The sequence below is a fragment of the Leuciscus leuciscus genome (assembly GCF_965113295.1).
Source record: "Leuciscus leuciscus genome assembly, chromosome: 4".
NCBI classification, from domain to species: domain Eukaryota; kingdom Metazoa; phylum Chordata; class Actinopteri; order Cypriniformes; family Leuciscidae; genus Leuciscus; species Leuciscus leuciscus.
The window spans coordinates 54,360,856-54,385,598 of NC_138728.1; the positions used below are offsets into that span (position 1 = coordinate 54,360,856).

Sequence of the window (24,743 nt, forward strand, 5' to 3'; positions counted from 1 at the left end):
GGCGGCTCTGTGTTTATATAAGGTTATTATTGACTGTTCAAACTTTATCTTCTTTGCATTTAAGTCTACTCTTACTGAGTATGAATAAATGAACATCAGCTGCAGATGTCACTTAGTGTTGCTTGCTTGCTGTTGTTAACAAGTAATGCATCATTTTAATATGATATTGATAATCCTGACATGATTAATTTTCATTTTCAGAAATGACAAATCCCCCCCAAAAAAACATGCCCTTCATGCCAGACTCTTAACAGGCTTAACAGAAAGACCTGCGTTGCCTGCCTGTGCTGTCTCCAAATCAATCTGAGAAAAAAACAAGAAAAGGTCAAGAACAGCAACTGGGCTGCTTCAGTCAAAAAGAACCGCAATTTCAGTAAAATTTTAAATTCTGCCCAGCTGTCGGTAAGTTTTCATAATCCTGATTTAACAACCCTTGTGAAAAAAAAGTGCACTTAAGTGTACTTTTATAAAGTGTACTTATTACATAAATAATATACTTTAAATATATACACTTAAGTGTGAATTAAATGCCATCTTTTCGGCGCACTTAATGCACATTAAGTGTAATTAATTTAAAATATATCATATATTAAGTTGAAATAAAATGTAATAAGTTGCCATTAAGAGTGATTTTTTGGAACAACTTAATTGGTACTTTATTACAACTTTATATATACTTTCAGAATTGCTTCTAGTGTTTTTAAAATATACTTAAAGTGCACTACAAAATGTAATGACATGCAATTAATGTGATTTAAAATATACTTTAATGTCAGTTAACAATACACTTAAGTGTGAATTAAATGCAATGTTTTCGACACACTGAATGCACATTAAGTGCAATTAATTTCAAATATATCACATATTAAGTTGAAATAAAATGTAATAAGTTGCCATTAAGAGTGATTTTTTGGAACAACTTAATTGGTACTTTAATACAACTTTATATCTACTTTCATAATTGCTTCTAATATCTTAAAAATATAGTTAAAGTGCACTACACAATATAATGACACGCAATTAATGTGATTTAAAATATACTTTAATGTCAGTTAACAATACACTTAAGTGTGAATTAAATGCAATGTTTTCGACACACTGAATGCACATTAAGTGCAATTAATTTAAAATATATCACATATTAAGTTGAAATAAAATGTAATAAGTTGCCATTAAGTGTGATTTTTTGGAACAACTTAATTGGTACTTTAATACAACTTTATATCTACTTTCATAATTGCTTCTAATATCTTAAAAATATAGTTAAAGTGCACTACACAATATAATGACACGCAATTAATGTGATTTAAAATATACTTTAATGTCAGTTAACAATACACTTAAGTGTGAATTAAATGCAATGTTTTCGACACACTGAATGCACATTAAGTGCAATTCATTTCAAATATATCACATATTAAGTTGAAATAAAATGTAATAAGTTGCCATTAAGAGTGATTTTTTGGAACAACTTAATTGGTACTTTATTACAACTTTATATCTACTTTCATAATTGCTTCTAATATCTTAAAAATATAGTTAAAGTGCACTACACAATATAATGACATGCAATTAATGTGATTTAAAATATACTTGATAAACTTGATAAAATATAATGTCAGTTAACAATACACTTAAGTGTGAATTAAATGCAATGTTACAATCAACAAAAACTAAATGTAAAACCCTCTAAATTTACTGACAAAATCATCTCTAAAAGAAATACATAAAAACCTTTCTGTTGATGCACAAGAAAACCCAGAGAAACACTATGTATAAACACAAACAGTTTTGGAAAGAGACCTTTGGGTGATGCTTTACAAAAATATACTAGTAACCTACTTCAGTTAACATGAACTAAGAATGAATAATACTTTAAGCATTTATTAGTCTATAATAAATATTAACAAATGAGACCAAATTAAAAGTGTTACCGAACCTTGTTATTTAGCTCTTAAAGGGATACTCCACTTTAAAATGAAAATTCTGTCATCATATACTCACCCTCATGTTGTTTCAAACCTGTATGAATTTCTTTCTTCTACTGAACAGAAAGAAAGATATTTAGAAGAATGTTAGTAATCAGACAGTTTTTGGTACCATTTATTTTTTTCCTACTATGTTTTGACCTGTTTTGAGTTTTTTGAACTCCTGTATAGGTTACCATGTGGATTTTCTAACTAGGCAATGTCAAATGTCTGCAACTGTGACCTACCAGTTTGTTTGTAAAGGTTTTGGGTTCGCACTTTGATGATGACTGCTAGCTCTTCAATTCGTGCCTGCAATGCCCCAAGGCTGCCATCACCTGAATCAGTTTCTAAATCAGAGTCATATTATTGAGTATACACATAACCACAATCATTCTATTACATTCAGCAATCATTTTTCTTTAAGCATAATTAGGGTTAACCAATGGTTCACGTTCGCTCTGTTGTGTAACCCCAGGAATTTCAATGACAAGATCATTGTTGATTGATCAACAATGATCAATAAGCCATCTCACCCTCAGCCCATTGCTGCACATCAGACACCCATAGCTGCAGTGTGTCGTCATCTACACCAAGCTCATCTTTGGTAGCATTCAGGATGTCCACTTGTTCTTTGAGCATCCTTACAGTCTACAATAACAAATGTCCTTTCATGTATGCATGTACATTATTTGTGTTTATTTTTCATTATGATATGAACATCACTGTAGAAAAATGTACCTTGGTGTATCTCTGGCTTAAAGTGCGGCCCATATTCTTGACTTTCTTTTTATTCCACCCAGAAGCCAGAAGGGTCAGCATGTTTGTTCTTCCTGAATTCAATGTCAGTACAAATTAATAATCACCTCCTAGACAAAGACACACACAGAGACACAGACATACAAAGACACAGACATACAGAGACACACACACACACACACACACACACACACACACACACACACACACACACACACACACACACACACACACACACACACACACAGATAAACACACACACACACACACACACACACACACACACACACACACACACACACACGCACACACACACAGACAGACACACACAGAGACACACACACAAACACACAGACAGACAGACACAGGCACACACACACACACACACACACACACACACACACAGACAGACACACACACACACACACACACACACACACACACACACACACACACACACGCACACACACACGCACACACACACACAGACAGACACACACACACGCACACAAACACACAGACAGACACACACAGACACAGGCACACAGACACAAACACACCTGCTTTGGACATGTACTTGGTCGTGATTGCTGCCCTGGACAAGAAACTGTTCACTTGCTCAACCTCTTCTCCAATTGTTGAGCCTGCACCTTCCTGAAATGCGCCTCCCCATTTGATCTAATAAGAAGTGCGTACAATAATCATAAAATAATTATATTTCTAAATTACTCAATGACTCAAATGACTTCTAACTTAGTCATTAAAGTTGCAATGTACCTCGCATTTCCCAGTGTGAGCCTTTGCGTGCATTACAGACAGGAAAGGACGCATGGACAGGAGCTTCCTCATCTCAGGGCATTGCTGAGCCACCTTGGACAAATATGGGAAATATTTGCATGCCACATCGGAGCAAAGGAATGTGATGTTTCCTGGGGCTTTGTCTGCCAACATCCTTTGGAGGAAAAGAGGGTAGGCAAAGATCTCCCCTCGAAACATGTTCAGTGCTCCAAGGAGGACTCCATGGCGACAGACAGCAATTTCAAGCCCTTCCTCATCTAATTTGCTGGTGTTTTTCCTGGAAGACTCCTTAGCTGCTCTCCAACTTGAAGATCCACACGACCCTTTTCCTGAGATCTATAAATTCAAAGATTATAACTTAACTAAATGAATTTTTAAACCCTCTAAGAATTGTGACTGTCAACTGGTTCTCAAAGTTACTGGACTGGATGATGTGTTCTGTTTGCAGAACTACTGTAGGATAAACTAGTTTAACACGTATGGAACCTCCAAAATGTATGGATATAAAAAGCCTTTACTGTCCTTTTAAAATAGATAGAGAAATTAAATCTGAGCTTCATAACATTTTCTAGATATGCCTTTCCTACCTTAAAGTAATCTTAATAAGACATTAAACCCTGGAGAAGCCTAAACCAAGCAAGTCTAATAAATATCATTAATTTCCTGCACAGGTTACACTTTCTTAGGTAAAGGACTCTTTCATTAAAAATAAGTCTCTATGATTATGTTATTTTACTCAAAGTAAATAATGTCAAGACAGCAATGAGACAAAAACAAATATTGAAACTTGCATGATTTGTTTGTCTGTGGATGTTGTCAACAAACTCAGCAACCTCCTCATCTTTCTGAATAAAGACACCTTCAAAGTTGCCTGGCTCTGAAGTGCTGAAACAATACAGTGACAATGTCCATTTTCCATACACTGTTGACATGGGCTACAAGTTAATTTAACCCATATCTAATGCATAATGTAAAAAATATAATTTCATATGGAAAATTCTACGTTTTGGCTCCTTAACCTGATTTGGCTACTAAACATTTGAAGTGTAGGAACCAATAGTTAGTTATACTTTTTTGGTCTAAAACCCTAAATTTGAAATACCTTGCATTTGATTTGAAGCGATAAAGCTTGCGGTTTCCGTCAACTGACACTGCAAGCATCTCTGGAGTGCAGGCAGGGCAGTCAAATGATTTCTTGTGGAATATCTTCTCCACCTCGTATGTCACAGCAACCCACTCAGAAAAGCTTTTGCTGAAGCTATCAGCTGATATTTTGCCCGCCTTTTAGATTTAGGACAAACATAGGAGAAAACTCTAAGGAAAATAATATTTGTGTAACTCACCATAAACACTAACTAATAAACATTGCATGCATCTTCATTAAGCTTGGCAAAATTGAAAACTCACTCTTCCGAAGCGCTCTGTTCTTTCATCAAGCATTTTGATGTACGCCTTAAGTGATACACCTGGTGCAGCCATCTTAAGGTCATAGAAAGACTGAAAGACATCAGTGGTATACAGGGTGCAGAAATTCATGGTGCCAGGCCAGTATCCATCACGCTGGATGTCCTCAATGGTGGGGGACCATGTTAGGCAACAGCTGGTGCAACTCACAGCTGGCAATACAAGGTTGTAGCGGCCTGTAGGGAGCATTCATTTAAATGAATAAATGAAGTAATATTGTTCATTTACCTCAACAGAAGAAGGAAAACAGGCCGTTGTTTTTTTTTTATTCCATCTTTAAATGGTTATAGGAAAAGATTGCAAGAAGATGTTGCGGAAAACACATGATAATGCACTGTAAATGTAGGTACTGCCACCTTGTCATACTCGTGCATTACAAAAAAATACCGCTTGGATAATAACACACATACACCCACAGTGAAATTGGGCAAAAAACCTGGCTTGATGAGTAATCATGAACAATAAGAAGGAAGGGAGATCAGTGCGTATGTGTGGGTGTAGTGTGTGTGACAGAAGAAAAAGAGAGACCGAGCACCAGCTGTGTCGGTGTTGTGCAGAGGTTTCCGCACCTCACGGGATGGTTGAATCATTTATCAACATTGATGAACTGCGCAAAGAATATTATATAGTTTTTAAACAGTACTTAGCATATACCCGTGAGGAACCGTGATGTGCATGAAATTCTCAGCGGGCACAACTCGGTACAAGACTGGCAAGCGAGTAGAGCAGATAGAAAAATGTCAACAATATGCCTCAGTTTAGCTGTAAGTGTACAGGGTAAGTTACATTGACTAAATAATAGAAACTGCAACTTCTCAAGAGGCGAAGCTACCATGTGTAAAATGTCCACTTACCATTTATGGTAATGACAGACACATTTCTGCCAGGTGACGCATGAATGTTGCCTGTTGAACAGCCACACACACGATCTGGTCTCTGTATAGGTAACAGCCGTGCTATCAAAAAAATTAAATTGTGTATTGTTTAGATACCAAAAAAAAGCACACACACTAACTTGTTATGCAAATATTAACTATTTCTTCAACTAAAAAGATGCATTGCATAGAGAATTTGAAAAACATTAACATTTGGTTTCTTAATGTGAATCCAGTTACAAGAATAGCACGTTTCATCCATAGTAAGGCATAATACTTGGAAATGGTCTTACCCATTTGCTGGCGCAACTCTGACAAAGGCTGCCGAAATCCTCCAGTTAGTGACTCTCTGTTGTGCAGGACAAAGCGTGAATGAACAGCAGTATCACAGTCCTCACAAAGGAACGGGAAAGGCAGGCAGTCCAGACACCTCACTACAGCTTGTTTGCCACACTGGCACCCACAATGTGGATGTGGATCTTGGGTAGCCAGCATATTTTTAAGAAGAAATGGTCTGGCCTCTTTCCACTTTTGTGAGGACACTTTGTTTCTGATCTCCCAGTCAGTAGCAGCTGACTCGGATGACGCCTCACAAATCACTGCTGTGTCCTCCAATACTTCATCATCTACTACATCCTCAAGCAGCTCAAGGAGCTCCTGACGAAGCACCTCAGTTTCAGATCCTAACAGAAAAAAGAATGAAATAAATAAACTTCGCCAATATACCAACTCTATTGTTTCAAATTGACAACAGCTCATACATTTCTACCTAAACCAAAACGGTCAAGAAATTACATCTAAACTAATAATAGAAGTATAATCTATCCAGGCAATTACAATACACTATGCTTTAATTATGTACCTTTTGTTAGGTTGACACTGGAAACAACATCAGTAGGTGCCGCACATCTGGGCTGTTCTGTGTTAACAATATATTTTTTAAGGAAATACAGGTGGCAAAGACATGTAGGCTTTATCAGAGAGACTATCAGTTTTCAGTACAATTCTGACAATAACATTTGGTCTGTTTTATTAATTGATGGTATTGCTGCTGAGACTCCAACCCCTTCAACATGACATAAGGAGAGAAGAAAGACAATCTGGAACTTTGAAACTCCTTTCACAGACTCTAATAAGGTTATGGAGATTAAAACCATGTAAATATCCATCTTTTTTAGTTTTTCATAATCACAAAATGTGTTTTGGCTTTACCTGTGCGTTGATCTTGCTTGGTAGTTGGCGCTGAAAATGACATTGAGACCAATTTAGTAATGGAAATTGTTAAGTAAACAGAAAGGAGAAATATAAGTAGGACTACTAACCAGATGGCATTCCACTGGATTTCTTACTGGATGAAGGCCTTTTAGGAATAACAAACCCATGCCTGTCACGCTTCTTCCATCGAACAGGGGTTGGGGTTTGTTCCCTCTGTGCCTTGAGTTCCTTCTGAGCCTCACTCTGTGTAATTCAACAAGACACAAAAAAAAGCAACACTCCAAATAATGAATATATAATTTAGGTGTAAAATAATTTTCTTCTAACGTTTTGCCATAATGCAACACTTAACTTACCTCCAAAACCTGAAGAAATCTGTTAACATCCTGAAGCTTATCCTCTAACTCCAAATCTTCAGCATCAAAATTAAAACCACTCATTTTTCAACAAACTAAACAGGAGAGATAATATTGACAGAACACAAAATAAACAGATAGCTTACTTAATAAAAACCTACAATCAAATGCATCTTCATAGTTTGTATTCGGGTGAAAATGTAAAGTAGCCTAAAACAAATATGAAAGTACATGCAAAGTTATATTTTAAATTATATTGTAATTATATTAACACTTTAATAACGCAATTTAGCAATTTTAGCTAGCCAGCCCGTTAGCTAGTTTAAATTGGCTTATGAGAACGAGTCAACGATTTACATTTAACGTTAAATGTTTTACTTCTTGAAAAAGGTTTGCGAGATTTTAGCAAATCAAACCAGACACGTTGTCTTTCTAAAACAGCTGTATAATATCACCTTCAGAACTTAAATAATTGCCAAAGTTTGACTTAACGTTACCTGCGTCACAAAATGCTCACGAACTAGAAAAAACTCCCATCAAACTCCGACCCCGTCAGTGTCTCCATAGCAACGGATTATGGGTAGTTCTCTCTGCCAAAGATTTTATCGAGATTAATTTATTATTAATGGTGAAATGGTAAGGTTTGTGGCTAATAGTAGGCTGAATATAAATATTAACAATAAAATAATCTTTAAACCAATCAATATTCATGACGCTGTTGTAAAGTAAAAAAAAAAAAAAAAAGACCATAACATTTTCATATTGTAGAATTATCAATCACATTTTTGTGTTGAAATATATAAAAATAAAATTATATATATGTTTAAAATCTTTAAAAAAAAAAAAAAAAAAAAACATTTGAATTGATTGGGTGAAGCAGGGTGAAGGGTGAATCCACTGGCTCCGTCTGCCAAATATTTTATCGAGATTAATTGATTATTAATGGTGAAATTGTCAAAACAATGAATATATGTATATATTAAAATAAAAAAACAACAACATTTGAATTGACAGTGAGGACACTTCCGGGGTGTTATATCAACACTCAGTTCGCCGTGCCCTGGGCGTTCAATAGTACCGCGGATGGGTTTACATTGGAGTTAGTGGAAAGCTCTGTGCATCTCTTTTGACGCTCATGAGTGCCATGTGCATTGAAATTGTACGCTGACGGACGTGTCAAAAGCGTAAGTATATTACGCCCCGGGAATGAGAACGGGTTGGCTATCTGGGTCACAAGTTTAACATCGCTGGAGAGTGGATTCTGCAAGTGGCTGACATGGCACATCAGTTTATGTCCAGACTGGATCTCATTGACGCTTCACCTCTTTCTGTTACTCTAAAAGTGCAAGCAATAAGAGACATAGTGTTTTCTAAAATTCAACATCTTTTTGCAAATACCCATATTCCACAAAAGTATTGCATGAAATGGACAACAAAACCGTATAGTCGGGTAGGAAGGGGAGGTCCACCTGCACCCGAAAGGTATATTTTTTTAACCTAGTTTTTTGTAATCCTTAAGGTGTCTAGTAAAGGAATTTTGATGTTCCCCACGCAAATTACTGTCCCATATGTGATTTTTTGTATCATCTTTTGTGTCCGTGCTTGATTTTCGGCTGTGAAAAATGAAAACTTTAAATCTACATAGAATCTGAACAATACATCCTACAGACACAATCCACCCCATTTTCTCTTCGTCTTTGCATGAGGAATTGATAGATATGAGGATTGTTATGATTAGATGATGTTTGGTGCATTAAAACTCAAATAAATGCAAGAAAATGTAAAAAATTGGTGACATTGGATCACTGGAACTCCTCCCCTATGGACCCTATTGATGTATGTTTTCTAACTTTTGTATTTTTATAGTCTTTATGATGTCTAATAAGCAAATGTTGATGATCCATACTTAAAATATTGTCACATGTTGGTCCAAATGAACATCTCCCATAATAAGGAGTTACTATTTAAACCATTATTTTGGTATTATTTTTATTGAAACAAAACAGAAAACCACTCATATAGTCAAATGTGTGTGTATATATAGGGTATAACAAATAATCCATTACAGTAGAATAAACTGAAATAGAAAAAAGTAATTCTAATCAAAGGTCAAAAGGTCAAGGGAAATAATGTCTATTCATCGTACAGCAGGTCTTCATAATTGACCTCTTGCTCCTCGTCTTCCTCACCATCTCCATCCATCTCCAGCAAGTCTCTCTGTTTCCTCCAGCAAGTCAGTGAGTAAAGTGGGGAAGATAGGTCCACAAGACCACACTGGTTCCAGGGTACCCTCTTCAGTCTTTTCCCAGCCTTGGCCAGGATCATGGGGCTTGGGACACCAGAATATCGGTGTGGCTGCTCTCTTGTAGTTGGCCAGACGGTGGCTTATATAAACTATAAATGTAGATTCATGCGGCACAATGTGTTTTTCTGGACCTTGAACACATTGGACTTTAGAGACAAGTCAACAAATACGCCTAACCATTTTCCAGAGCTCTGATTGGCTGTTGTCGTCCTGGTCATATGTGATGGAGATATGAAGGTGAAAGAGTAGCAGAACTCAAGAGCACGTAGATGTGAATTTGAGAACTTATACAATAAATATTCATACATGTACACTAAAATTTACACTCACAGCTCCAGTGTGAAAACCTGCAAAATAAAAATCTGAAGTTGAATGTTGAGATTTGCACTCGTAGACAATAGTCACCAATGTGTAAAATGCCATTCACAGAAATACAATGACAGACACAAACTTGAAATATATATTTGCACTTATTCTTACATTCACATGGGGGTGTTCAAGCAAGATGTGTACAGTGTGTACAGTAGATCAGTGTGTGTGTGTTCTGTGTGTGTTTGTGTATATGTTTGTTATATATTGTTGTTTTATAAACATGTTTAAAACAAAAATAAATATATTCACATTTAAGAACTGATTTTCCTGCTAACACAAAACGTACTTGGTTACTAACGTAACCTCGGTTCTCTCTAGAAGAGGGAATCAGTACTGCGTTTGTTTCAAACGCTACGGGGAAAGTCCTCTTTCCACGAGATACTGAAGCATAAAAATTATCCTTATAATTTTGAAATATTGTAAAGCGCGTTGCAGCAGCACACAGCCATAGGCGAGACGGCTCGCTCGCCATTGGCTGCTCTGATTCTCTGTTTTTTCACTACTGAAGCGAACCAGAGTGAGTTGCATGCACGGCAGGGAAAGTAATGTAAATGTAAAATGTAAAGCGCTGTGCGTGCTGGGATCGAACACCAATAACCCTGGAGGCAAAGCCCAGGAGTTACAGTGCATAATCACCAAAAAGGGACTGGCAGAGAGTCCTGGAAACAGGAGGGGATTCCTCAGCGTCCTTAGACGCAATACCAGAATGATATCACATAGATAAGGCGAAGTAAGCCTGTACCAATGCGGGAAATGCGGGTCTTACGCAATGCTGCCCATGGCATAAGCAGTCGGCGGCGCGCAGCGCCCACAATCTTGGCGTCCAATTCAGACAGCACTGATTCTATACCGACAGCAGATTAGCCTGCAAGGCGGGAACCTCTAGGTTATAAAACCTAATAAATGGGAAAGGCGAGTCCCAGCCTGCCACCATACATATGTCTTGCAAGGAAATCCCGCTAGACCAGGCCCACGAGGAGGCGACGCCTCTCGTGGAGTGCGCTCTGACACCCAACGGGCACTGTACGGGCACCCAACTGCTCTGTCTGTCTAAAAACAGATGAGCGAGACACATAAGCTCTTAGCGCCCTTACGGGACAAAGAAAAATTGCGTCTCCTTCCTCGCCCGACACCGGCAGGGCAGACAAGGAAATGACCTGTGCCCGAAACGGTGTGTTGAGGGATTTTGGAACATAGCTATGCCTAGGTTTGAGTATGACTCTTGAGTCGCTTGGCCCAAACTCTAAGCACGTTGTGCTCACTGAGAGCGCGTGCAGGTCACCTACGCGCTTCACTAAAGCGAGAGCTAGCAAAAATACTGTCTTGAAAGACAAATGTTTGAGGCTAATCGTTTGGATAGGCTCGAAAGGGTCACCTTTCATGGCCTCCAAAACTGCAGAGAGGTCCCACATAGGGACTGAAGGAGGTCTGGGAGGATTCAGCCTCCTCGCCCCCCTCAGGAAGCGGATGACTAAATTGTTCCTTCCTATCGACTGACCGAGTTTTGACTTAGAAAACGCTGCGATAGCCGCCACATAGACTTTGAGCATATATGGGGCTCTGCCCTTATCCAGCAGCTCCTGCAAGAAGGAGAGAACCTCCGTCACCCCATAGTTTAAGGGTGAGAAACTCCGAGCTGTGCACCAGCCGGAGAATACCAACCACTTTGAAGCATAGAGCCGTCTGTTAGACGGAGCTCTAGCCTGAGTGATAGTATTTAGCACTCCCACTGAGAGATCAGCGGGTAGAAAGGTATATTTTTGAATAAAGGTATATTCAACCCGAAAGGTATATTTTTTTAACCTAGTTTTTTGTAATCCTTAAGGTGTCTAGTAAAGGAATTTTGATGTTCCCCACGCAAATTATTGTCCCATATGTGATTTTTTGTATCATCTTTTGTGTCCGTGCTTGATTTTCAGCTGTGAAAAATGAAAACTTTAAATCTACATAGAATCTGAACAATACATCCTACAGACACAATCCACCCCATTTTCTCTTCGTCTTTGCATGAGGAATTGATAGATATGAGGATTGTTATGATTAGATGATGTTTGGTGCATTAAAACTCAAATAAATGCAAGAAAATGTAAAAAATTGGTGACATTGGATCACTGGAACTCCTCCCCTATGGACCCTATTGATGTATGTTTTCTAACTTTTGTATTTTTTATAGTCTTTATGATGTCTAATAAGCAAATGTTGATGATCCATACTTAAAATATTGTCACATGTTGGTCCAAATGAACATCTCCCATAATAAGGAGTTACTATTTAAACCATTATTTTGGTATTATTTTTATTGAAACAAAACAGAAAACCACTCATATAGTCAAATGTGTGTGTATATATAGGGTATAACAAATAATCCATTACAGTAGAATAAACTGAAATAGAAAAAAGTAATTCTAATCAAAGGTCAAAAGGTCAAGGGAAATAATGTCTATTCATCGTACAGCAGGTCTTCATAATTGACCTCTTGCTCCTCGTCTTCCTCACCATCTCCATCCATCTCCAGCAAGTCTCTCTGTTTCCTCCAGCAAGTCAGTGAGTAAAGTGGGGAAGATAGGTCCACAAGACCACACTGGTTCCAGGGTACCCTCTTCAGTCTTTTCCCAGCCTTGGCCAGGATCATGGGGCTTGGGACACCAGAATATCGGTGTGGCTGCTCTCTTGTAGTTGGCCAGACGGTGGCTTATATAAACTATAAATGTAGATTCATGCGGCACAATGTGTTTTTCTGGACCTTGAACACATTGGACTTTAGAGACAAGTCAACAAATACGCCTAACCATTTTCCAGAGCTCTGATTGGCTGTTGTCGTCCTGGTCATATGTGATGGAGATATGAAGGTGAAAGAGTAGCAGAACTCAAGAGCACGTAGATGTGAATTTGAGAACTTATACAATAAATATTCATACATGTACACTAAAATTTACACTCACAGCTCCAGTGTGAAAACCTGCAAAATAAAAATCTGAAGTTGAATGTTGAGATTTGCACTCGTAGACAATAGTCACCAATGTGTAAAATGCCATTCACAGAAATACAATGACAGACACAAACTTGAAATATATATTTGCACTTATTCTTACATTCACATGGGGGTGTTCAAGCAAGATGTGTACAGTGTGTACAGTAGATCAGTGTGTGTGTGTTCTGTGTGTGTTTGTGTATATGTTTGTTATATATTGTTGTTTTATAAACATGTTTAAAACAAAAATAAATATATTCACATTTAAGAACTGATTTTCCTGCTAACACAAAACGTACTCGGTTACTAACGTAACCTCGGTTCTCTCTAGAAGAGGGAATCAGTACTGCGTTTGTTTCAAACGCTACGGGGAAAGTCCTCTTTCCACGAGATACTGAAGCATAAAAATTATCCTTATAATTTTGAAATATTGTAAAGCGCGTTGCAGCAGCACACAGCCATAGGCGAGACGGCTCGCTCGCCATTGGCTGCTCTGATTCTCTGTTTTTTCACTACTGAAGCGAACCAGAGTGAGTTGCATGCACGGCAGGGAAAGTAATGTAAATGTAAAATGTAAAGCGCTGTGCGTGCTGGGATCGAACACCAATAACCCTGGAGGCAAAGCCCAGGAGTTACAGTGCATAATCACCAAAAAGGGACTGGCAGAGAGTCCTGGAAACAGGAGGGGATTCCTCAGCGTCCTTAGACGCAATACCAGAATGATATCACATAGATAAGGCGAAGTAAGCCTGTACCAATGCGGGAAATGCGGGTCTTACGCAATGCTGCCCATGGCATAAGCAGTCGGCGGCGCGCAGCGCCCACAATCTTGGCGTCCAATTCAGACAGCACTGATTCTATACCGACAGCAGATTAGCCTGCAAGGCGGGAACCTCTAGGTTATAAAACCTAATAAATGGGAAAGGCGAGTCCCAGCCTGCCACCATACATATGTCTTGCAAGGAAATCCCGCTAGACCAGGCCCACGAGGAGGCGACGCCTCTCGTGGAGTGCGCTCTGACACCCAACGGGCACTGTACGGGCACCCAACTGCTCTGTCTGTCTAAAAACAGATGAGCGAGACACATAAGCTCTTAGCGCCCTTACGGGACAAAGAAAAATTGCGTCTCCTTCCTCGCCCGACACCGGCAGGGCAGACAAGGAAATGACCTGTGCCCGAAACGGTGTGTTGAGGGATTTTGGAACATAGCTATGCCTAGGTTTGAGTATGACTCTTGAGTCGCTTGGCCCAAACTCTAAGCACGTTGTGCTCACTGAGAGCGCGTGCAGGTCACCTACGCGCTTCACTAAAGCGAGAGCTAGCAAAAATACTGTCTTGAAAGATAAATGTTTGAGGCTAATCGTTTGGATAGGCTCGAAAGGGTCACCTTTCATGGCCTCCAAAACTGCAGAGAGGTCCCACATAGGGACTGAAGGAGGTCTGGGAGGATTCAGCCTCCTCGCCCCCCTCAGGAAGCGGATGACTAAATTGTTCCTTCCTATCGACTGACCGAGTTTTGACTTAGAAAACGCTGCGATAGCCGCCACATAGACTTTGAGCATATATGGGGCTCTGCCCTTATCCAGCAGCTCCTGCAAGAAGGAGAGAACCTCCGTCACCCCACAGTTTAAGGGTGAGAAACTCCGAGCTGTGCACCAGCCGGAGAATACCGACCACTTTGAAGCATAGAGCCGTCTGTTAGACGGAGCTCTAGCCTGAGTGATAGTATTTAGCACTCCCACTGAGAGATCAGCGGGTACCCGTTGAGCGCCCACACGTGGATGGACCATAGCTCCGGGTCCATCCATCCATCCATCTTCTACCGCTTATCCGGGGCCGGGTCGCGGGGGCAGCAGTCTAAGCAGGGATGCCCAGACTTCCCTCTCCCTCGACACTTCCTCCAGCTCTTCCAGGGGGAAAACCGAGGCGTTCCCAGGCCAGCCGGGAGACATAGTCTCTCCAGCATGTCCTAGGTCTTCCCCGGGGTCTCCTCCTGGTGGGACATGCCCGGAACACCTTCCCAGGAAGGCGTCCAGGAGGCATCCGGAAAAGATGCCCGAGCCACCTCAACTGACCCCTCTCGATGTGGAGGAGCAGCGGCTCTACTCTGAGCTCCTCCCGAGTGACCGAGCTCCTCACCCTATCTCTAAGGGATCGCCCAGCCACCCTGCGGAGAAAGCTCATTTCGGCCGCCTGTATCTGGGATCTTGTCCTTTCGGTCATGACCCAAAGCTCATGACCATAGGTGAGAGTAGGAACGTAGATTGACTGGTAAATCGAGACCTTCTTCACCACGACAGACCGGCTCATCGACCGCATTACTGCAGAAGCTGCACCGATCCGCCTGTCAATCTCCCGTTCCATCCTTCCCTCACTCGTGAACAAGACCCCGGGATACTTGAACTCCTCCACTTGAGGCAGGAGCTCTCCACCAACCTGAAGCGGGCAAACCACCCTTTTCCGACTGAGAACCATGGCCTCGGATTTGGAGGTGCTGATTCTCATCCCAGCCGCTTCACACTCGGCTGCAAACCGTCCCAGTGCATGCTGGAGGTCCTGTTTGATGAGGCCAACACAACCACATCATCCGCAAAGAGCAGAGATGAAATCGTGTGGTCCCCAAACCTGACCCCCTCCGGCCCCTGGCTGCGCCTAGAAATTCTGTCCATAAAAATTATGAACAGAACCGGCGACAAAGGGCAGCCCTGCCGGAGTCCAACACGTACCGGGAACAAGTCTGACTTACTGCTGGCAATACGAACCAAGCTCCTGCTCTGGTCGTACAGGGACCGGATAGCCCTTAGCAAAGGACCCCGGACCCCATACTCCCAGAGCACCCTCCACAGGCCGCCGCGACACAGTCGAATGCCTTCTCCAAATCCACAAAGCACATGTGGATTGGTTGGGCAAACTCCCATGAGCCCTCCAGCACCCTGTAGAGGGTATAGAGCTGGTCCAGTGTTCCACAACCGGGACGAAAACCACACTGTTCCTCCTGAATCCGAGGTTCTACTATCGGCCGGATTCTCCTCTCCAGTACCCTGGCATAGACTTTCCCAGGGAGGCTGAGAAGTGTGATCCCCCTATAGTTGGAGCACACCTTCCGGTCCCCCTTCTTGAAAAGAGGGACCACCACCCCGGTCTGCCATCCCAGAGGCACTGTCCCCGACCGCCACGCGATGCTGCAGAGGCGTGTCAGCCAAGACAGCCCCACAACATCCAGAGACTTGAGGTACTCAGGGCGGATCTCATCCACCCCCGGTGCCTTGCCACCGAGGAGTTTCTTGACTACCTCGGTGACTTCAGCTTGGGTGATGGACGAGTCCGCCTCCGAGCCCTCAGCCTCTGCTTCCTCAATGGAAGACGTGACGGCGGGATTGAGGAGATTCTCGAAGTATTCCTTCCACCGTCCGGTGATATCCCCAGTCGAGGTCAACAGCTGCCCACCTCCACTGTAAACAGCGTTGGTAGGGCACTGCTTCCCCCTCCTGAGGCGACGGACGGTTTGCCAGAAACTCTTCGAGGCCAACCGATAGTCCTTCTCCATGGCCTCACCGAACTCCTCCCAGGCCCGAGTTTTTGCCTCCACAACCACCCGGGCTGCAGTCCGCTTGGCCCGTCGGTACCCATCAGCTGCCTGAGGAGTCCCACAAGCCAGGCAGGCCCGATAGGACTCCTTCTTCAGCTTGACGGCATCCCTTACTTCCGGTGTCCACCACCGGGTTCGGGGATTGCCGCCTCAACAGGCACTGGAGACCTTACGGCCACAGCTCCGAGTGGCCGCGTTGACAATGGAGGTGGAGAACATGGTCCACTCAGACTCAATATCTCCAGACTCCCTCGGGATCTGGTCGAAGCTCTGCCGGAGGTGGGAGTTGAAGATCTCTCTGACAGGAGATTCGGCCAAACGTTCCCAACAGACCCTCAGTACGTTTGGGTCTGCCGAGTCTGTCCAGCTTCCTCCCCAGCCATCGGATCCAACTCACCACCAGGTGGTGATCAGTTGACAGCTCCGCCCCTCTCTTCACCCAAGTGTCCAAGACATACGGCCGGAGGTTGGATGAAACGACCACAAAGTCGATCATTGACCTCAGGCCTAGGGTGTCCTGGTGCCATGTGCACTGATGGACACCCTTATGCTTGAACATGGTGTTCGTTATGGACAAGCTGTAACTAGCACAGAAGTTCAATAACAGAACACCACTCGGGTTCAGATCAGGGGGGCCGTTCCTCCCAATCACGCCCCTCCAAGTGTCACTGTCGCTGCCCACGTGGGCGTTGAAGTCCCCCAGTAGAACGACGGAGTCCCCAGTCGGAGCACTTTCCAGCACCCCTCCCAGAGACTCCAAGAAGGCCGGGTACTCTGCACTGCCGTTCGGCCCATAGGCACAAACGACAGTGAGAGACCTATCCCCGACCCGAAGGTGCAGGGAAGCGACCCTCTCGTTCACCGGGGTGAACTCCAACACATGGCAGCTGAGCTGGGGGGCTATAAGCAAACCCACACCAGCCCGCCGCCTCACACCATGGGCAACTCCAGAGTGGTGAAGAGTCCATCCTCTCTCAAGGAGTGTGGTTCCAGAGCCCAAGCCGTGCGTAGAGGTGATCCCAACTATCTCTAGTTGGAATCTCTCAACCTCACGCACAATCTCAGGCTCCTTCCCCGCCAGAGTTCCATTTCCCTAGAGCTAGATTCCGCATCCAGGGATCGGGTTGTCTAGGCCCCCGCCTTCAACTGCCGCCCGATCCACTTAGCACCGGCCCCTTACAGTCCCTCCTGCAGGTGGTGGGTCCACGGGAGGGTGGCCCCACCTCGCTCCTTCGGGCTGAGCCCGGCCGGACCCCATGGGGGGAGGCCCGACCACCAGGCGCTCGCATACGAGCCCCAACCTCGGGCCTGGCTCCAGGGTGGGGCCCCGGCTGCGCCATACCGGGCAACGTCAAGGTCCTCTGTTTTTTTTCATCATAAGGGGTTTTGAACAGCTCTTAGTCTGACCCGTCGCCTAGGACCTGTTTGCCTTGGGAGACCCTACCAGGGGCATATAGCCCCAGACAACATAGCTCCTAGGGTCATTCGGGTACTCAAACCCCTCCACCACGGTAAGGTTGCAGTTCAAGGAGGGGTCACACTGTCACAGAATATTGTACAGTATAAATGCTGACTTGGGTTACGTCAGTATCTTGTTCATGTTTTTGCCGTTGTCCTGTCGTGAGCTTAGAATTATAAGTTCTCTTACAAGAGGTTCTCTCGTATTGCGTAAGTTACTTACGCAGCGGGAAAAGTCGTCTTTTCTCGAGATATTGAAGCCAAAAAATTATCCTTAATTTTCATATATTGTCCACGCAGTGCAGCAGCGGCTAGCTGAGCTAGAGCGGCATTCTGCGCGCTCATTGGCTGCCGCACGGCAACTGCTTAAGCCTACCAGTGAGCCCGGCGTGACGTCACGCCCAATGGGCGGCGTCAGAGCATATAAAAGGAGGGCTCGGAGGCTAAAACTCTGATTTCTGTCTCTTCAGCGAAGCTCTTCGCATCGCTGCACTCTGAGAGAAGCCGTTGCCGTCCAATCCAGCAACGAGCCAGCTTAGGACAGCCTGAAGAACTTCGCCGCCTTCAGCCTGCCGTGCCAGCTCAGCTATCCGGCGATATATCCTTTTTCTCGCTTGTGTTTGTGTGTGTTTTTCCTTACAGCACTCACTAAAAGAGCAGAGGCGTTTGTTGCAAAATGCCTCGTATTTCATGCGGTTCGTGCCGCTCTCCGCTCAGCGACAGAGACCGCCACGTGATCTGCGCTCTCTGCCTGGGACGTGACCATGCAGCCGTTGCCCTGCGGGCTCGACTCGCCTTGTTCAATGCAGAACCCGCTCCTCCTGTCTCCGGGCCGCGTAAGAAGAAACGGCGCTCGCAGAGACCACCGGAGCCGGAGGTACGAGTCAGGCTTTCGCCGGAGCCCCTCCCGCGAGCTTCGCTCTCCCCCTCCCCACCCCCGCTTCCCGACACGCAGCCGCCGGCTACCGCCCGTGATGCTGTCGCCTCAGGGGATGAAGCGGAAGGGGACGCCATTCTGGACAGCTGCTCTCTCATGGCGTCGGACAGTGAAGAGTGGTCCGGTTCTATCCGCTCCGCCTCCTCTTCGACGAGAGAGTCTGGTAGGACCCACGCCGGTGTGGACGCTGAGCTTCTCCGCCTCCTCACGATGGCAGTCGAGCGCTTAGGCCTCGAGTGGTCTCCGCCTGTGGTGCCCCCACCGAACAGGCTCGACGGGTGCTTCCTGCCCAACCGCCGCCAGTCTACAGCTTCCAGACCAGCGCCTTTTCTGCCCGAGCTCCACGAGGAACTGTCTAAAGCGTGGAACGCTCCAGTTTCGGCCAGACTCCGCTCTCCAGCTTCATCTACTCACTCCCACGTGGACAGAGCCGCGGAGAAGGGATATGATCACATCCCCCCGGTCGAACAGGCGGTCGCAGCGCACCTTTGCCCCCCATCCGCGAGATGGCGCTCAAAGTCTGCCCTCCCGTCTAAGGCCTGCAGGACTACTTCGGCGTTCGTCAACCGCGCCTTCTCGGCTAACGGACAAGCCGCCTCAGCCCTGCATACTATGGCGGTTCTCCAAGTTCTCCAGGCCGACCTCCTCCGCCAGCTGGATGAGAAGGGCCCCGACCAAACCGCTCTGACCGACCTGCGCAGCGCAACGGACCTCTCCCTTCGCGCTACCAAGATACGTGGTGGCAAGTTTTAACTTGAATTGCACTGGTATTCTGGACTCTATAGCCCCATTTAAAAAGGTGAAATCTAAAAAGGTAGCTCAGCCCTGGCTTAATGAGGAGAGTCAAGTTCTCAGGCAAAAATGGAGACTGAAAAGAAGATGGAAAAAAGACAAACTCCAAGTCTCATTTGAGATACTTAGGGACAGTATGATCACCTATCAACAGTTTGTTAAATCCGCTAAATCACAATACTTTTCCGTTTTAATATCACAAAATCTCCATTGTCCAAGAGTGTTATTTAGAGTAATAAATACAGTCTTGAATACGGCAAGCCCAGTTGTTGTTGATAACACTATGAGAGATTGTGAAAGTTTTTCAAAAAAAATTGTGGATAAAATCGCTGTTGCCAGAGCAAATATATGTAGTTCGGTTTTAAATCCAGCTTCTCCTCTGGTCCAGCCAGACTCCTGTACTTCTGCTCAGTTATGGATGTTTGAGCCTGTGTCACTATCTAATCTGCTAGAAGTCATGAAACATCTTAAGCCATCTTATTGCTCGCTTGATGTGGTCCCACCACATTTGTTAATTCAGGTCTGGGATGAGGTGGGGCCTACAATCATGTCTATAGTAAACCAGAGCCTTGTAGAAGGTGTGGTCCCATCTTATTTTAAGCATGTGCTGGTGCAGCCTCTTTTAAAAAAAATAAGCTTAGACCCGTCAGTATTAAACAATTACCGTCCAATTTCTAAATTGCCATTTCTGGCTAAGTTATTGGAGAAGGTTGTTCTTAATCAACTTTCAGCTTTTTTAAAAGAAAATAAAAGCTTTGATATATTCCAATCCGGTTTTAGGTCTCAACACAGCACTGAGACTGCGCTACTTAAAGTGACAAATGATTTGTTGTGTCTGTAGATTCTGGGAACTGTGCGGTGTTAGTTCTTCTTGACCTTAGCGCGGCTTTTGATACTGTGGATCATGGAGTTCTTCTTGACTGTATGAGGGGTGGGATTAGGGGGCTTGCATTGAAGTGGTTCACATCCTATTTTGATGGAAGATCTTTTGCAGTGGAGCTTGGAAACTCTATATCGTCTTCTCAGCCGGTTTCCTCAGGCGTTCCTCAAGGCTCATGTCTTGGTCCTGTTTTATTTTCCCTGTATATGCTCCCCCTGGGATCAAATTGCCAAAAATACAATGTATCTTATCATTGTTACGCTGATGATATCCAGTTGTATGTGCCCATGAAATGTAATGATGACTCCAACATTACTACTATTTTTGAGTGTTTGAATGAGATAAAAGCATGGTTGGCAGATCATTTCCTGCAGCTCAATGAGTCAAAATCGGAAGTGCTGATTTTTGGTCCTCCTAAGTTAGCTAAACAGCTTACTTTACATCTTGATCCCTTAGCCATTAATGTTAACACCCAAGCAAGGAACCTTGGTGTAATTATTGACTCAGAGCTAAAATTTGACAAACAAGTTAATGCTGTGGTAAAAAGTAGCTTTTATCTTCTTCTTCTTCTTTAACTTTATTTTAACAGGGAAACAGACTGAGACCGAGATCTCTTTTTCAGCTGAGCCCTGTGAAACATATAAACATATACAATGTCACACAATAAAATATACATACACATCCAAATCAACAAAAACAATCACAAACACATGAAACATCATATAAATCCTCCAATACATTTTTAAAATGGGCCAGGGACACAAGATTGTTTATCTGAAGTTTGATCTGCAATTTGTTCCATATATAGGGGGCAAAATAACTAAATGCAGACCTACCCAGCTCTGTTGAGATTGATGGGATCTTTAATGTAATCCACCTTTGGGATCTTGTTAAAATATTTGTATGTCTAATAAAAAGCAAAGAAGTTATATAAGGAGGTAATTTTAAAAGAAGAGCTTTGTAAATAAAAAGGAGAGCATGTTTCTCACGTCTCACAGCAAGTATCAATTGCGAAGCATCGCCAAATTAAAGAGCATTTTATCGTTTAAGGATATGGAAACTGTCATCCATGCTTTTATTTCATCCAGATTGGATTACTGCAACTCGTTATACTTAGGATTGTCTAGAAAATTGTTATCAAGGTTGCAGATGGTGCAAAATGCAGCAGCCAGACTATTGACAGGCACACGGAAATGGTCTAGAATTTCTCCGGTACTGGCCTCTTTGCACTGGCTTCCGGTTGAATTTAGAGTCCAATATAAAGTTCTGTCTATGGTTTTTAAAGGTCTGAATGGTCTGGCTCCGGAGTATGTAGCACGTCTGATACAGAGACAGCATCACTATTCTGCTCGACCCCATAGATCATCCCAGAGTTTGCTTCTACATGTTCCCAAATCACGATTAAAAACCAAAGGAGATCGTGCATTTTCTGTGGCAGCCCCGCGTCTTTGGAATACTCTTCCCCTGCATATCAGATCCTGTGAATCGTTAGAATGTTTTAAATCTATGCTAAAAACACACCTCTATGCTGTGGCTTATAACTGCCCCTAGGTTTAGGTTACTGCTCGGGGTTATATATAAACCCAGTGTTTTATGTGAGTACTGTTTGTTGAGTGTTTGAGTTATTTTTAGATTTGTACAGCACTTTGGCCAACTTGTGTTGTTTTTAAATGTGCTTAACAAATAAAAGTTGATTGATTGAAGTTGATTGAAGATAGCAGCACAAGCTATCGGTCGCTCAATGGCCTCGCTCACCGTCACAGAGCGCCACCTGTGGCTGACGTTAGCCGACATGGGAGAAGCAGAGCGGCCCGTCTTTCTCAACGCCCCGCTCTCCCCCACCGGCCTCTTCGGCCCAGCAGTGAGTGGCCTCGTGGACCGTTTCTCGGAGGTACAGAAGGCTTCACAGGCTATGAGCCTCTTCCTGCCTCGCCGCTCGAGCTCCGCTGCAGGCCGCTCTAACTCACAGCCTCCTGCACGCAGCTCTGCTCAGCGCCCATCCCGTCCTCCGCCTTCACAGCAGCGCCAGCGCGGCCGCCCCAGGTCCCGCTCAACCAGCCAGCACAGGCCGCCGCCCCCACGAGGGCCTCGGCCTAGACTCTCGCTGAAACACGAGCCTGCGAAAGTCCTCCTAGCACACGTCGGGAGGAAAAGATGGCTGAGTCCCGCTGCGGCCGGACCACCGTCAAAATTCATCTGCCTTCTTCTGCCAGTCCCCTTAATAAAGGCTACTGCAGTAGTGTTTTCCGCAGCCAACGAGCCAGTTTGTTGACTTGCTCGCCTGCACTCAAACACCATTTTCACGGCGGCCCAGATAAATCGCAAAAAGAGCATAAAATCTGGTCATTCGGCTCATGCCGACAGTGTTATGAGTGTAGTAAACATGCCCACGCCCCAGTGTTCATTTCTACACACAAGCACAATCTCCCCTGTGTATCCCACAGAGCACACTCACATAAAGCACGCGTTTGCCGCTCGAGTGTTAAGTGTAGGAAATGTGCCCACTTACGAGTGCCCACAACCACACGCTGCTCGCTCTGTTTCACACATTCAGGGTTCAGATCTCGCAAAGCCCCCTGCCACCGGCCGTGTTCTAATAAATAGTCCTGTGCCCGCTCGCCTGCGTTCACACTCTTCTGTAAACACTCACACGCGTTCCCACAGCGCAATTCAGCCGGTCACCGCTATCAGCGAGTCCCCGTCTCGCAGCACTGTCACAGCGCGCCCTGCGCGTCTGCCACTGCAGGTCCCCTGTCCTGCGCTGTGCAGCGGGCAGGACCCAGAGGCCATTCGACCCCTAGCCATGAGTGCGGGTGCATGGAAGGCTATTCCGGGCGTGTCAAAATGGGTGCTGGACACGGTAATACAGGGCTATTCGCTACAGTTCAGTCGTCGTCCTCCGCGCTTTCGAGCCCGGATCGAAACGAAAGTGAATGCGGAAGCAGCCCACCTGCTTCATGCAGAAATAGCGAAGCTGCTACGCAAAAAGGCGATAGAGCGAGTTCATCCTTCTCTTACCGAGGCAGGCCTTACAGCTGTTATTTCTTCGTGCCCAAGATGGACGGAGGGCTCAGACCTATATTAGATCTGAGATATTTGAACAGGGCTCTCATGAGACGGCCGTTCAAAATGCTCACGACCAGACAAATCCTTGCGCTAATTCGCCCGAGGGACTGGTTTATTTCTCTCGATCTGAAAGACGCGTATTTACAGATTCAGATTATACCCCGTCAAAGGCCATTCTTGAGATTCGCCTTCGACGGCCAGGTATATCAATATACCGTCCTTCCGTTCGGACTGTCCCTGGCACCCCGTACATTTACGAAGTGCATGGATTCAGCTCTCGCTCTCCTGAGAAAACAGGGCATGCGAATTCTGAACTATCTGGACGATTGGCTCATTCTAGCGCAATCAAAAGAGGAACTCATCTCTCACAAGATAGCGCTTCTCAGTCATCTAGAAAGCCTGGGTCTTTCGGTGAATTGGGCCAAGAGCTCACTTATCCCCAGTCAGTCGATTTCCTTTCTAGGAATAGAACTGGACTCGGTGGCTATGACGGCCAGGCTGTCAGCACAGCGCGCGCGCTGTGTTCGACACCTCGCCGCATCCTTTCAAAAAGGCAGGTGCTTCCCCCTGAAAAAGTTCCAGAAGCTGTTGGGCCATATGGCGTCAGCTGCAGCGGTCCTACAGCTGGGCTTACTTCGAATGCGCCCGCTACAATGCTGGCTGAAATCGAAAGTACCCTGCGGAGCGTGGGTTTCAGGCGGCGCTCGAGTCAGCGTGACTCAGGGCTGTGTTTCAGCCCTGCAGCCCTGGCTAGAAGCCGAATGGTACCGACAGGGAGTGATGATGGGGGTCATCTCACACCGCAAGGTGGTCTCGACAGACGCATCCAACATGGGTTGGGGAGCGCTTTACGAGGGCAGTCCGATCTGCGGCCCCTGGTCGGGCCCAGAACGGAACCTCCATATAAACTGTCTGGAGATGTTGGCGGTCGAGAAGGC

At 44.4% G+C, this 24,743-nt stretch overlaps 2 protein-coding genes and 1 long non-coding RNA gene across 4 annotated transcripts in view; 1 reads left to right on the top strand and 2 right to left on the bottom strand.

The window, feature by feature from the left end:
- The window catches only part of LOC309497145, a 139,802-nt gene that overhangs the window by 83,452 nt on the left and 31,607 nt on the right, over positions 1 to 24,743 (bottom strand). The window lies entirely within an intron of this gene.
- LOC309497122 (uncharacterized protein) lies at positions 1,213 to 8,051 on the bottom strand. 2 transcript variants are annotated; one of them, XM_082167343.1, is made up of 16 exons: positions 7,932 to 8,051; positions 7,435 to 7,529; positions 7,186 to 7,321; positions 7,076 to 7,105; positions 6,726 to 6,777; positions 6,157 to 6,546; positions 5,843 to 5,944; positions 4,932 to 5,164; positions 4,627 to 4,805; positions 4,316 to 4,409; positions 3,504 to 3,860; positions 3,287 to 3,404; positions 2,709 to 2,800; positions 2,504 to 2,618; positions 2,216 to 2,317; positions 1,213 to 2,044 (listed from the first exon to the last, which is right to left on the bottom strand). In XM_082167343.1, exons 2-16 carry the CDS (start codon positions 7,461 to 7,463, stop codon positions 2,007 to 2,009), a joined length of 2,067 nt encoding a protein of 688 aa, XP_082023469.1. In that variant the 5' UTR covers positions 7,464 to 7,529; positions 7,932 to 8,051; the 3' UTR covers positions 1,213 to 2,006. The 2 variants fall into 2 exon arrangements, with proteins under 2 accessions (XP_082023469.1, XP_082023468.1); XM_082167342.1 differs by having other exon boundaries at positions 6,726 to 6,782.
- On the top strand, positions 18,807 to 23,960 carry LOC309496456 (uncharacterized protein; the record flags this gene model as incomplete). The annotated part of the gene is made up of 2 exons (XM_082166446.1): positions 18,807 to 19,803; positions 22,458 to 23,960. 2 exons carry the CDS (start codon positions 18,807 to 18,809, stop codon positions 23,009 to 23,011), a joined length of 1,551 nt encoding a protein of 516 aa, XP_082022572.1. The 3' UTR covers positions 23,012 to 23,960.